The sequence below is a fragment of the Pseudopipra pipra genome, chromosome 1, assembly GCF_036250125.1.
Source record: "Pseudopipra pipra isolate bDixPip1 chromosome 1, bDixPip1.hap1, whole genome shotgun sequence".
Lineage (NCBI taxonomy): Eukaryota > Metazoa > Chordata > Aves > Passeriformes > Pipridae > Pseudopipra > Pseudopipra pipra.
The window spans coordinates 127,567,912-127,582,286 of NC_087549.1; the positions used below are offsets into that span (position 1 = coordinate 127,567,912).

General features: G+C 41.3%; 1 protein-coding gene and 1 long non-coding RNA gene across 2 annotated transcripts in view; both read right to left on the reverse strand.

The window, feature by feature from the left end:
* The window catches only part of LOC135424734 (uncharacterized), a 301,350-nt gene extending 290,016 nt beyond the window's left edge, over positions 1 to 11,334 (reverse strand). The window contains exon 1 of the long non-coding RNA XR_010435332.1: positions 10,947 to 11,334. This is a non-coding gene — a long non-coding RNA (uncharacterized LOC135424734). The remainder of the gene's footprint in view (positions 1 to 10,946) is intronic.
* ARL4A (ADP ribosylation factor like GTPase 4A) lies at positions 1,971 to 4,867 on the reverse strand. The gene is made up of 2 exons (XM_064676267.1): positions 4,752 to 4,867; positions 1,971 to 4,479 (listed from the first exon to the last, which is right to left on the reverse strand). The coding sequence occupies exon 2, from the start codon at positions 4,411 to 4,413 to the stop codon at positions 3,811 to 3,813; it is 603 nt and encodes a 200-aa protein (XP_064532337.1). The 5' UTR covers positions 4,414 to 4,479; positions 4,752 to 4,867; the 3' UTR covers positions 1,971 to 3,810.
* Positions 11,335 to 14,375: the final 3,041 nt, after the last annotated feature.

Consider the following 14,375-nt stretch of genomic DNA (forward strand, 5'->3'; position numbering starts at 1 on the left):
GCTGTGTAGAGTGGTACAGAAGCACCCAAGTCAGGCTGGGAACCACGGACTGGCTGCAAGTATTGCTTTCCACAAAAAGGATCAATCGTGTCTCAATAAAACATGAAAATTTGAAGCGAAAAAGGTTTCACCTGTCACCTGGTTGAAAGAACATTTTTTTTTTTCAAATGTAAGTGCACATTCAGTGCATCATCAAAAAAGTGATGTTAGAACCTGAAAGAGTCTCACTATCCTACAGTATCTTTCCTAGTTGAAGCAGTCCTAAGCTAACATACAGCTATGCAGCTAGAAAACAGAGACCAGACCCTGAAGCCTGGTTAACTCTAAATGATTGCATATGCATAAACAGCCATACCAACTTCTGTAAGCTAAAACAACAGTGATAAGGTTACTAGACTTTGTGGTTTGTTCAGTAGTGCTACACCGATTTAAATGAAATTCCTTACTGCCTTAAAGTTGAAGCAGCTAAAGATATTTACCTAGAATCTTGAAGAACAGAGCACATTAGCACCTTTTAGCAAACAGTATTTTAAATTTTTACGATGTGTAACTCCAGCATTGTAACAAAATTACATCTATTTATTCAGCTCCTTTAAAGATTTTCTTACACATACCAGTATTTAGGTCAGAACTGACGATTCATCATACAGAAGAAAGTGACCCCAGGCTGGCAGGACTATGCCAGCAGAAACTCAGTGAGTTACAATACTGAATGCTCTACTGCAATCACTGTTTTGTTTATAGTTGAAGACTTTGCCATAGTAACACAAAACCCAGTTTCAGAGGTACAGCTATGCTTGTGTATTGTACTCAGAACAGTCACTGTAAAATTCCAGCAAAACAGTTCTAGTACAGATAAAGGTATAGCCTGAAAGTAAAACTCATCCCCCAAAGTCTTCTACTTCCAAGTCAGTATTAACACTAACGATCATAACATTTTCAAAATCTCCACCTTCTCCTTTTCCTCCAGGTTGCTAGAGTGCAGATCAATCACATCTTTGTAATTAAAATCATTCATTGCTGTTTTTATGTGTAGAAGAGTTTAGGGAGACTGCCACCGAATGAAACACAAGCATGTTTAATATGCAGTACAAAATACAGTTTGTTTGGGTTTTTTTTCAAGTAGTATGACTTTTCAACTATTCCCAATAGAAGCCTAATGAATACTGAAGATGAAGCAATTAGTATTGGGTATCAGTTTACTGGGTATAAAGAGCCAGCCTTCCATTTCATCTGGTAGTACAATGCATCTGATAGGAAGGTAAATATTAGCCAGATTATACTAATTACATGCCAAATTCACGGGCTCAGCATCACTCGTATAGCTTTTTCCTCCAGACTAGTAGTAACCTACATTTTGATGTGCCAGCAGTTACATAAACAGAAATGAAAATATCAGGGTTTTGAGACACGATTGGATATTCTTGTTCAAAATTAGCCATTTTCATTTGCAGGCTAAACAAAGTTCATCTTGTCTCTATTTTGGTCCTGAAACTAATTAGAAGCTTCCCATCTGGACACATGCTACTCACTGCTGTAAAATCCGAGGAGGCTTAAGTACACATGAATCCCTCAGACAGCTTCAGATACACGAGCCTAAAGACACTAAATCAGGAACCACCTGTGAGTACATGTGATATATGCCCAACAGTACCTATTAAACATTGCACATAACAATATAGGTTCAGCTATATAAGAGACTTTTCAAATTATGCAAGATCTATCATTTCAGAAAGGAGTCACTGCAGCTAGTATTTCTTCTGTGAATATACAGACATGCCACTGATCTTAAGTTTTCAATTGCATACCTTCAATTTCTAACACCGTGACATTTATGAACCTCACCACATTTATATGACTTTGGTTTTCAACAGAAATACTGATTCTAATAACAGCTGAACTATGTGCACAGAGGTCAATAAGAATGTACCACTGCAGTACAAGAAGTCAGACACCTTCTCTCTGCAGGCTTGTTTTGAATTGTTTATTGAGGTTTAAGAAGTCATCCACATTTCTATAAATATAGACATTACTTGAGTAAGTGACTTACAATGTCACCAGTGCAGGTACATATATAACCACCATACAAAAGCTCCACTGGAAGCTACTTCAGTTTATTCAAAAAGGACCAAGATGTCATTAAAAAAACAAACAGCTGTCACTTTCAGTTATTGAAGACACTAAAGTGCATTTTTGGTTACCTCCTGGTCAAACAGCTACTGGTTAAAAAGTTTGATTTTTTTTTTTTTTTAAACATAGCTAAATTACATCGATTGACATTCAGATTTGTAGCTGTCATCCTCCTGATACATGGCAGCAGGTAAGAAAAATGTATTACTTTGCTGGTCAAGAGGAGGAACTAGATTTTGCTAATTTTTTTTACTTTTTCTTTAATCTGGTATTTCCAACAAAAGTTTAAAGATAATCTAACATTCTGATGAATTTTTACAGCACCACTAAAGTTAGTCTTAAAAATCCAGGCTCTGCTTTAGCCCTTTCAATTGCTAACCAAGTATCTAGAGAGTCACTTGAAGCTCTGTACCAGTAAGAAAAACTACCCTCCCTTTTCCGTCAAGCACTATCCTGCCCAGTTAACACTGTTTGCACACTCTGTAAACAAGAACAGCTTAAAGCATAATTAAAGCAGAACACAGGCCCATCTTGAAAATCTTCTTCCCCCTTTCCCTCCCTTCCCCACCCCCGCCCCCGGTAGTGTCTAATGTTCGAGTGTATAAAGCATTATTACATTCCTAACCACAAAATACTGTAAGAGTCACAATAAAAAAAAGCATACGTTGAAAGTGACGCAGCAATACCACTTTAATAAAATGGGGTATTTGGGGAAGATACAAGATGTGGTCTGCTAATTTTACCTCCATCCTTACTTCGTTATGTTATATTGCCAGGAAGTCACCAGTAGAGCAAAGAATGCCGCACTGGTTAGAACCACAGCAGTCAGAACTGTTCTCTATAGCTTCTTTACTGCAGTTCGTTGACTTTTACTTTCATACTAGGAGAACTCACCATTCAGAAATAAATTACTAATTTTGAGTAACAGTTTAAACCTGATTAGCACTGTATAATGATGAATGGCTACTTCTAAAAAATAAAAACCTTACATATCAAAAACATGCTATATGTTGGGAAACCAGTTTTTCATGCTCCAGTGTGTTGTTTACATTTTTCACTTGTCAAAGTCTTTCTTTTATGAGTTGAAGAATCCACAGCACTTAAAATTTCAAGTATTTGAACTGAACATGATTCAATTTCAAAAAGTGCCAAATTAAAAAAAAACCAAACCTACACATGTGGCCAAGCTTCCATGGAAATCCCCAAACAAGGTAAAAAAACAGCCTCAACGGAATTATGGGTTACTAGCTTCATACATGTTTTTAAAGCTGTAAAATGTTCACCTAAGCACTCCACTTACGAGCATTAGAAGTTTAAAAATACAAACACCTTCAACGCAAACTGCTTGCAGAGGGCACCCTCAAACGTATGAGTACAACACTAAGCAGAAAACCCTCGTTTTATTTGGCTATTTAGACATCCATTTCCTGATAGCATTACATCATCTATTAGGGCTTCTGAAATAATACAGAGCCATAAAACTCAGAAGAGACTAGTTAAAAAAAAAAAAAAAAAGTTCCACAACTGCACAGCCTTCCTTCACACAGCAAGGTTGTGCAACTGATTGTTTAACGTAACTAAGTTTAACGGCATCCAAACAGGCAGGCCTGGGTTTGGAAGCTGTCTTAAGTCAAATTTTGACCATGTAACTACTCTAAAACAGAAAGGTCAAAATAGAACTCATCTCTTCTTTTTCTGCTGCCTCAACATTTTCCTTCGCTTAATTATCATATCATATAGTTTTTCCAGTCCCTCTTTGAGTCCGTCTCCAATGATTGCACAGGTAGGTTGCAAATGCCAGGGTGTTGAAGAACTCAGCTCACTCATTGCCAACATCTTCTCGATTTCAGAAAGGGAGAGAGAGTTCCTCAAGTCCTGCTTGTTAGCAATTATAAGGACAGGCACTCCTTGATTCTCAGATATCCTAGTAATCTTATGAAGTTCTGTTTTGGCCTCCTCCATCCTCTCAACGTCGACGGAGTCCACCACAAACACGATGCCATCGGTGCACCTTGTGTACGACTTCCACAGCGGCCTCAGCTTCTCCTGGCCGCCCACATCCCAGAAGTGGAAAGTGACCGTCTTCGAGTTGCCCAGCGTCACTTTGATTTTCTCAGTATTAAATCCTTTAGTGGGGACAGTGTTGACGAACTCATTGAACTGCAGTCTGTAGAGCACCGTCGTCTTCCCAGCGCAGTCCAGCCCCAGGATGACGATGTGAAAGCTCTGAAAGGAAGGCAGGCTGGAGAGGATCGGCGTCTGGTCCGAGAGTCCATTCCCCATTGCCAGCAGGGAAGGTGACAGCAGGCTGCCACCAGCAGAGGCGGCTCCCGCGGCTGCGCTCGGATCCTGACAACGACACGAACGTCGTTAGATCCCGCTCCGCCTGCGCCGAGCGGCCGCACCGCGCCGGCCACAGCGCTGCCGCCCCGACTGCGGGCGCGGCCGCGGGCAGCAGCGCAACGCGGAACGGCACACGGCACAGGACACACGGCACAGGGCACACGGCACAGGGCACACGGCACAGGGCACACGGCACAGGGCACACGGCACACGTCCCTCCCTCCCGCCCGGCCCGGCCCGGTCCCCCCGCCCGGGCAGCCCCCCCGCCCCGCTCGTACCGCTGGTGCCTCAGCGCCGGGAGGCGCGCGCTGCCCGTGCCCCCATGCCCGCGCGCCGCTCCACTGCACGCGCCGCCGCCTGTGCTTGTGCTTGTGCTCGCGCTGCCGCTGCTGCCGCTGCCGCCACCGCCCTCGCGACTCTCCCCTGCATCTGGCGGCGCGGGCGCCTCCCAGCGCGCGGCTAGGCTCGCGCGCCCCGCCCCGCGGGCCCCCACTGGTTCTGCTGAGCTCTGGGGCGGGGAGGAAGGCGCGCTCCTCCTCGCCCATTGGCTGGCGGCGCCGGCCACTCACCGTACAGCCCGGGCCGTACCGCCCTCAGCCCGACTACCCGAGGCCAAGCGCGGCCGGGGAAGGGGACCGCTCCCCGCCCACGCCTTGCTTTGAGCAGCCTCGCTCACTCCCTCTGCCCTCCCTCGGGGAATGCCGCGGCGGCCGCGCCCTCCGCCCACGGCAGCCTCTCACCCCCCGCGGCGGGCGGTGGCGCCCCTCCGCCAGCCTTAGCGCCCCGCCCCTCCACCCGAATCGCGTGCGCTCATTGGCTGTGGGTGCTGTCACTCCGACTCTCTCCCACCAGCCCAGGAGGCGGCCCGGCGGTGTTCCGCCTCTCCGCCCGGAGCGCGTTCGCTCATTGGCTGTTGGAGCTGTCACTCCGCCTCGCCCCGCCGGCCCGAGGGCGGCTCGGCGGCGCCTCCCCGCGCACCTGCGGCAGGGCTGGGGCCGGCCGCGTCCTGCGCCGCTGAGGCGCCGTGCGGTGCGCAGTCGGCGCGGTGCTCTGCAGTCTTTGCTTGAATATCAGTGCCCCAGGGCCTGAGGTCCGGCTCTGGGCGCTCACTGCACGTACTGTGCCTGCCTTTCGCCTGTCCCCGCGAAACGGGAGACACAGACGGGAGGAGCCCGGAATAACGGAATGGATGAGGCGGTCCTGATGGACGACTGGCACACAGAGATGGCAGCAGTGCTCGGGTCGGAGTGAACACTCACAGCACCTAGCTTATTTACGAGGAAGGTTTCCCATAGCACAGGGATATTTTAAGTAATTCTTCATTTTAATATTGCAGCCTGATTTGAGCAGTGAAGCCTTTCCCAGAACTAATTACTAATGTCTGATAACACATTTACTGTTTCCAGGACATACAGGTTTTAGAGGAGGCCTGGGGAGTACTTTGTCTCAGCTACTTTTGCTATCTTGCCATCGTTCTGTTCCTTCCCACAGCTTTTTTTCCCTTACAGCCTTTGCCACTGTAACTTCTGTACAGCTGTGGCAACCTAGATGGTTACTCCTGCTTATGTTGGATGTACACCAGCTCAGTGTAAAATGGCACCAAGAAGGATCAGACACAGTGGCTTCAGAGCAGAGCATACTGCAGAAGTCTTCATCTTTAGATAAAAATTTAATCAATATTTTTGATAAAAGCATATGTTTAACTGCTAACTAGTACTAGTGTGCTAATCTACTCTACCAATCCAAGTTTCTCTACTTTGTACTGCAGTCAAAGAATCATAGAATACTTTGGGTTGGAAGGGGCCTTCAAGATCATCTAGTTCAACCCCCCCTGCTGTGGGCAGGGACACCTTCCACTAGACCAGGTGGCTCAGAGCGCTATCCAACCTGCCCTTGAATGCTTGCAGGGATGGGACACCCACAGCTTCTCTGGGCAACCATCCAAATCTGACCAGCTGGGCTCCAGAAAAAAAAAAAAAAAAAAAAAAAGAAAAAGTGGCATTTTCAATACTAGTCTTGCTTTTTTTCTAGAAGAATTTAAGATGTCTTTATGTGGCTGCTGAAAAGGAATGAAATCATCAGTGTATTCAGGCAATCATATTTCTTGTTTTCCCCTTTGAAAGCATTGTACTCTGTATTTTAAATATCAGAGAATTTTATATGAAAGAGAAGTAACTTAATAGTAAAGGCACATAACAAAAATTCCACCATGTGCTGTAGGCAAGGTTTCATATTATTGAAATGTTAAAATACCCATTCCAGTCCTGCTAAAAATAAAATTGTAATTTGCTTACATCTGAGATTAATGTTTCACTGCTTTTAACTTTATTAGTTATTTACATCCTAATCTTGCAGATGATTCTCTTTGGAGGAAGTGGTCTATTTGTATAGGGAGGTGATTTTACTTCTATGGAAAGGAGGGGCAAGTTACTACCCCTGAGGCCAACTGGTAAGGTTTCTGATTTGGCCGTATTTTACACTACATACAACGTAATAGAAAAGCATTTATAGTAATGGTAAAAGTGGGCCTTAATTATTTCATAGATGGTTTTCAGTAATTTAAAATTGGAGGAAACCAGCTAGAAGTACCTTGTTACAGAATATTACTGGAGATAATAGATTTATTCATAAAACTTGACAAGCTGAAATAAATCAAATCGACCTTTATCTTCACCTACAAATTAAGCATCCCCTATTTTTAATGCAAAAATAAGCCTATTAGATATTACACTCTTCTAAATCATAACGTCTGATTGTTACCAAGATCCATTCAAACTTTACACAGCTTTTTAATAACACATTTTACAATTAATTCCACAAGGAGGGATACAGGCCAGCTCCTACCCTTATTGAAGGTATTTTAATTTTAAACATAAAATGTGTAAAGCTTGCCTTTATCTCTTGTTCTGCTGTATAGCCATCAGTACATAATATTTCAGTGCTCTTGAAAAGGGAGGGATACAGAACTGATGTTTTTCTAAGGTATAGCATATCCAACACACCAGGTGTTGGAATCTGATAGATTATGCAGTTTTTTGGAAGAAGAGTTTTATGACATCGGGAAGGTCATTTTAAGAAAAAATAGTAATTAACATCTTCAGGAACATGAGCATTTGTATATATTTGTAAATATATACATGAAAATTATCCATGCTCTCCAGAAAATGCTTGGACACTCCCTACAGTTAATTTATTGCATCTACCTGTTGTAACTTGCTATGAAGTGAATTATGAACTCTCCGGAACTGGGACTATTTTTCACCGTGAGTCTTCTTAGTATTTTGCACCTTGATCTTAATTAATGCCTGTAGGCATTTCTGCAAAACAACTATTAAATAACAATCCACGTTGATCAACTCCTCCCATACACTTCTTGCTACTTTAGAAGTCAAACATACAGACTGGGCAGGTGTTCCAGGTGTTATGGAGTAATGGTATCTAAATTAGTGGGAGTGTAGGAGAGTTGACACATTCAACCTTTGATAATTGAAGGTAAGGGTGAAGCAAGGCTTTGATTATCCTGTAGAAGTCTTGAATGAAGGAAGTGTACAGAAAGAAGTGTACTTACTTTCTTTTCAAGTGTGTAGCTAAATGGGGGGAGCAGGCTGATCTTAGATGACAGCTGAAAATAACTGCAAGATACATGTAAGAGGAAACAATAAAAAAAGGCTCGAGCCACGTACAGACTTTTTAATGCAAAATAAGGAGGTACCTAATTTCTATGTTGGAGTCATTTCATGTATTTATACTTTTCTCATTTCCTACCTAATGGCTACAGATCTGAGTTCTTTCTGGCTCAGCATTCCTCAGCTCATGAAAACAACTGCAACTTCAGCTTCTCTGGGCTAAAAACCTTCTCCCCTTTCCTGGATACCAATTTACCAGCGTAAATAGTGATATATTATTTTCTACATGTTTTATACATATAGTCTGTAAATATTTTCCGCACAGAAGACAGCCTGGGACAAACCTTTGTGTTTCAAGAAAAAGAAGCAGTACTTGCGTAACATGCAGCTTCCTCACTATGGTAAAGTAGTTTTTGGGGTTTTTGTTTCTTTTAATTCCATAATGGTCCAGGGATAATTTTGGTTCAGGGTAGGTTTGAAAGGACCAGGCTTCCAATGCTGCAGCTATTAACTGACTCTGTGAAACTTAGATAGTCCTTATTAGGGATGTGGACCATGAAATTGGTTGAAATATTGCCAAGAAAGAATCAGCATACAGTGGAAAGATAAGATTCTTGGAAGTTTAAATATTATTACCCAGCAGAGACTTAGGTTACCTTTTAATGCACATCACCACATGCACTACAGGAGCTATCTTGCAGTGCCCAGATAACAACAAAAATGCAAAGGATCATCAAACATCTACTTGCAAGGCTTCACATATTCTTCAGGAGAAACTGCCTTTCATATGGAAATAGCAATTCATGGAAATTAAAAGCTAGCAGTTCATGAGAGGTTCACTGTAGCAGGACATTAAATCAGAGCTTTCATTAGTGCTGGTCATTTTAAAGGTAAATTCCACTCAAGTAGATATGACTGTTTTGTACAACCACATCTAGTGACACAGCAGATGAGAAATTCCTTCCAAAGCAAAGTCAGTGGGGTTGAAATTCCCTGTCCAGATAAGCACAATCTTCCTTTTGTTTTTATTAAATACCATCATTCTGTAGAATAGGCTAATGACATTCATTATCCAGTTCAATAGCTAATCACCTTAGAGTTATTTTTTAATAGCACCATGTGTTGCGTGTAACAAATTTGATGCAAATCAAATGAAAAATTAAACATTAGAGAAATGACCCAGAGCCCATACACTGTAGATGCAGGGGGATATGGCCAGAAGTACAGAAGAGTAAAGGCCAGAAGCACACAGGAGCAAATGCTGAAGGAGGGAGAGGAAGGAACCAGCTGCATCATGGAGCTGAATTAGTTGTAAAACACAAAGGAATGAAGCCATAAGGAGGATGAAATTATTGCAGGGAAAATGCGCTGCCGACTACAGAAGCTGGCGTGTAGCAATGGTATCCCAACCCTCCGTCTTCATGAAAGAGACGTGTTAGCAGCCTCATACCACCAATTCTTGCTGCTCCATGTGGAAACAGAGCAGATTTCTCAATGTGTATGAAACAGAAAAATCAACAGTGTTTCAATACAATGACATGGCAGACCTAGGCTAGTGTAATATGTATTAATGAATGTGTAATAGCAATAATGATAATTATTACAGTAACCAACAGTAGCTTCATTGTACGTTCAAAAATTGAACTTACTTCTCTTCAACTATACCCTAGATCTAAATTAGAACTAAAAAAGTATTACTTTATTACTTTGAGTTGTCGTTATATGATTCTAGAAGAATATCAAGTTCCTAAATAAAATACTACAGTGGTTTCACCACAGACTTTGAGAACCGCCTTGAAAATGAGTGGTAAGAATGAAATAGCTGACAAATTGCAACACATGAAGTTTTGCTCTTAAGACCATCTCTTAAATTGACATACAAAATGTTTTGCACAAGGAAGCCTTTTATCATCTTTGCTACATCTGCTGGATTCTTTTATGATAACTTACATGCTGCATGAATTATTTTGCTTTGATTACTAAAAAGGAGTTGGTGGTAGAAAATCTGATTTATTTCCTCACAATAAATAACAAAGCTTAGAGCACTAGGAGATGGAATCACTGTGTGTTACAATTTAAGTTACCACTGATTAAACCAGTTAACTAAACTTATTCTCATTTCATACCTACCTTCACATGAAGTCTAACATTTACATTTTGCTGCTTTCGTTTTCATAGATATAAATAATGCCACATAGCAGGCTAACAAACAAAAAGTCTCCTTCTTTGATACTGACAGTCACACTGTTGCATCTTCAGTGCTGCTTAGGTGTGTTAGCTGAATGAAAGTGGTACTAGCTCATAAATGTTCTTAGTCACACTGAGCAAGTCTTGGCTCAGAGTGACTGAAATTGTAATCTCCACCTTCCAAACTCTGAAATTTTGGTTGCTTCATCCTCTGAAGGGCCGGCTGTAATGGCAGTGACTCCAGATTTGCAGAGAACAGTCTGACCGCTTTGTGTAAATGTGTTTGTGTGAGTAGAGTACCTTCTCCTTCCTGTGGCCAGGTGGGACAGCAAAAGGGCTGTCCCCAGCAGCATTTTTGTGTTAAGGACTAGTATAGCAAAACTCTCTGCTTGTTCAAACTCTCTTATTGTTCATTTAATAGCAGAGTGTAATTAGTAAAGGTTAAGCATGGATCCCATCTTCATATGATACAAAGTTAGTAGTCACAAAATCCAAACCCAGACATACGACTAGTTATGAGGCAGTTTTAACAAGTAGAAAAAACCATTATTGTTGCATATATCCCTGCTTTCCAGTCTCCTTACCCCCACTAAGCAGCTGGCACTAAAAAAACCCCAACAAATACGTTTCTTTAATAAACGGACAAAAAATACCTCCTACCTTAATCCTTCAGTATACAAGAGAAGCCTTCTGCATCATGAGTAATTCCAAAGTGTCCAGTGTGTGATACTACATAAAAGCAAGCCTTGGCTTGCATGTTTTCTTCAATGGTTTTACACTGATCAAAGACATATTCACCTCAGCAACAGGTTCCCCACCCCCTGCCCTAAGTTTGTGACAGCATTTTAGTTTTGTTTTTTTTTCCCTCTGGAACTACTGACTTGAGTCAGTCACACTCTTTTGCTGAGAATGCTGGGCTTACTCAATGCTACTGTTTGAACATCTTGCCAGTTACAGAACTGGTTCCAAGATCTTTATTTTTTCCCAGTATTTTTTTGCTCCAGGAAAGCCATGGACTCTTTAGAGCTTTTTTTCATATGCCAGCGTAATTCTAAATAGTTTAATATTCTATCAAGCTGAGATTTCAGCATCAGCTGCCATCTCCTCACAGTGCTTCCTTTGAAAAGGGTTGCACAGTTTTTAAATATAGCACTTTAGTACAATGGGAGCAGTTTGCAAGCAGATTAAAAGTACTACAATTTCAAATACAAATACAAGAGCAGCATCTGTATGCTGCTTCTGTATGCAGAAGCATTTTGTTTTGCTTCTGCATAGCTAGATTTAATATGTGAGGGTATATTCCCAGCTCCAGAATAATAATAGAAATATTAGTAATATAACAGATACTGCTATTTCCTTTGCGATATAGCTAGCACAGAGTAACAAGGAAGGAAAGAAAAAAACTACAATTAAATTTTTTCTTTTCTAAAGAACTTTATAAATATTTTATAACTATTTAACATGTATAAGGGTGCTGAGATTTGCTGGAATTGTAAAAGAGAGGAAAAACAAACAGACCTTGAACATCAGAACTAAGAGGGCTTTTCTTTGGGTAACTTGTATCTCAGTTAATTTACTGTCATGGAAAAAAAAAAGATACAAATTCTGACTGAGGCTTCTTAGTAAGTGCTTATGGGATGAAACATTCATTTAAGCCAGTTATTTCCTAACAATCCATCTGCTTGCAACAGTTACTTATTTAAAAGCCATGCTTTGTTCTTCAGGTACTGTACGTATCCACAAGGAAGTGCCAGGACAGGAAGAGGCATACAACACTCAATTCACAGAGCAGGACTTGCCATACAATTAACAAAATGCCTAAATGACAAATGCAGTGCACTGAAACCTGCCATGAGAGAATTTCAAAGACAGTCACAAAAGACAAAGCATTGAAGCTCCACTAATTTGCAGGGATTGGCCTGTCCCTGTGCTGGCTGGAGCAGGGAGCCTGTGCCCATGTGGTGTGAGCACAGCTGGCTCTTGGATGTGTTCCGACCCTTTTGGCAACAGCTGAGAGGTGATGTCCATCCAATAAATGGGGTCCACTCTAAAAACGAGCACGCTGTTGATCTGTAATAACTTTCTGTAAATCAAGTTAAGTGCACACCTTGAAGAGGAAACTCAGTTGCTCACCTCTCCTAAAAAACGCGTAGCAGCAATAGAAGCAGATTTCACAGAGATTGCAGTGTATGGAAATAAAATTTTATGGGAGATATGCCTAAGCTCCCAGGAGGGCTGTGGAAAATCTAAAGTCTCTGCTTCAGTATATAATAATGTGGGTAGTACAGTGATAATATCACAGTTCCTTGAGCTTGGTGCTTAGAGGCAACAGCTGAAAGAAGTCCCCACTGAGACAATGAAATAGAGCACAAACAATTTGTTTGATGTTCTCCAAACACTGTTGGGTGATTTGTCAGTGCTTCTAATAATGGGAGCTTGTGAGTGCTCCTTATAACTTCTGGTCACGTACAGAACAAGTATGTATGGAATATATCTATTCTCTGGCATGTCTTTCTTAGAGTAGAAAGAAAGACCTGGCTGTATCTGGCTCCCTAGATACAAGGGAAGGGTTTATTTTTATTTTTTTTAAAGAAAGAAACAATTTATTATTAATTTTAGTCAGATAACTGAGCTCAAGTGTAGTCATAATTTCTTTATTGAAGTAATTAATAGATTAATAATGTTCCTGAAGAAAAACAAATATATACTTTAGCAGATAAATTAACTTGGTGTTTTTCAACCATAGAAGACTGGTAAACCCCACTGAGCATATGTGCAGTCCACTGGTCTCGTCCTCTGTATTGCTTGCTTCACTTCCTGCAAGTCTTTCCCAGGCACTTCATTTTAGCTCTATAGTTGTGAGGCACTTTAGAGGAATTTTCAAAAACTGTGTCACTGGATGGATCTTTTAATCTGTCTTTTAGGCAAGCGCACAGGGGAAAATACTTAATCTAGCCCAGCAAAATAAAACATAAATTTGCACTCAGAATTATATATGACCCAATTCTTAGCTTGCAAAGAAGGTCAGACTTTTGACTGGCTTTTCATTTGGAGATTTACCGGGTACTAGGAGTTTTGAGCTGAGACCTACCTGCATTTACCCCTCTTCCAACCCAACAGCACTCCAAGGTGTAGCACATGCAAACCATGATATAGCAGGTCTACAGCTTTGCCAAGTGTGTGGCAGCTGTATCTAGCCCCTGAACATATTTGGATTTTGACCAATACAATAAATTCTGTTTTGAAGCAGGAGAGTGTTAAAAATCAGCTTTACAGGAGGGAATGGAAAGAGGAAATACTCCTTTACTTTGATTTCTGGTATGAAAAGTAGACTTCAGTCTGCAGAATATGAGCGAGAGCTAAGCATTCTAGATGGATTTTTCTCAAGCCCAAACAGAGTTGTTTGGCTGCAGGTGATAAGAACTACAGAGTTTCAGTGCCTCCAAAGGAGTTCTTTCCCCCAGGGCCATGGGAAGTTTCACCAGCTAGCCTAAACTGCTGCATGAAGGCTTCAGTTCTGCCACTGAGAAACAATGGCAGAAGTTAAGTACTGGATATTTGTTGTAGTTTCTAAAACTTAAGCAAAAAACAAAAGGTAATTATTCTTCTCAATTATAACACTTGAGAGTTTCAGTGTGAAATCTGAGCCTAATACAGTAAATTATAGCAAAAGGAAAACCAACTCTTATCTTAGGGAGCTCCCAAGCTTGTATTTATGATTAGATGAAAAAGGGAAAAAGAAACAAACCAAGGAGAGGAAGATGAAAGAACAAGGTTTTAGGGAAGACAAACATTGTATGGGTGGGGACCAGTAAATTCAGCTCCTTGCTCAGCTGTAGTCTAGAGTTTTTAAATCTTATCAGCTCACCATGGCTTCTTTTTAAGCTAACAGTAAATCTCAAAACTACCTCAGTGAATGCAAGATTAGGCCTACTTTTTGCTAAATTTTAGAAGCTAAGTCACTTGAAAATTGATTTCAAGCTAATCACGGGAGTGCTATGCAGAAAGCTTTCTGTCATGCTCCTAAGTTTCAATTCTTGGATGAAAACAGCAGAAAACTCACTTTGAAGACGTTATAAAATCTGTCCC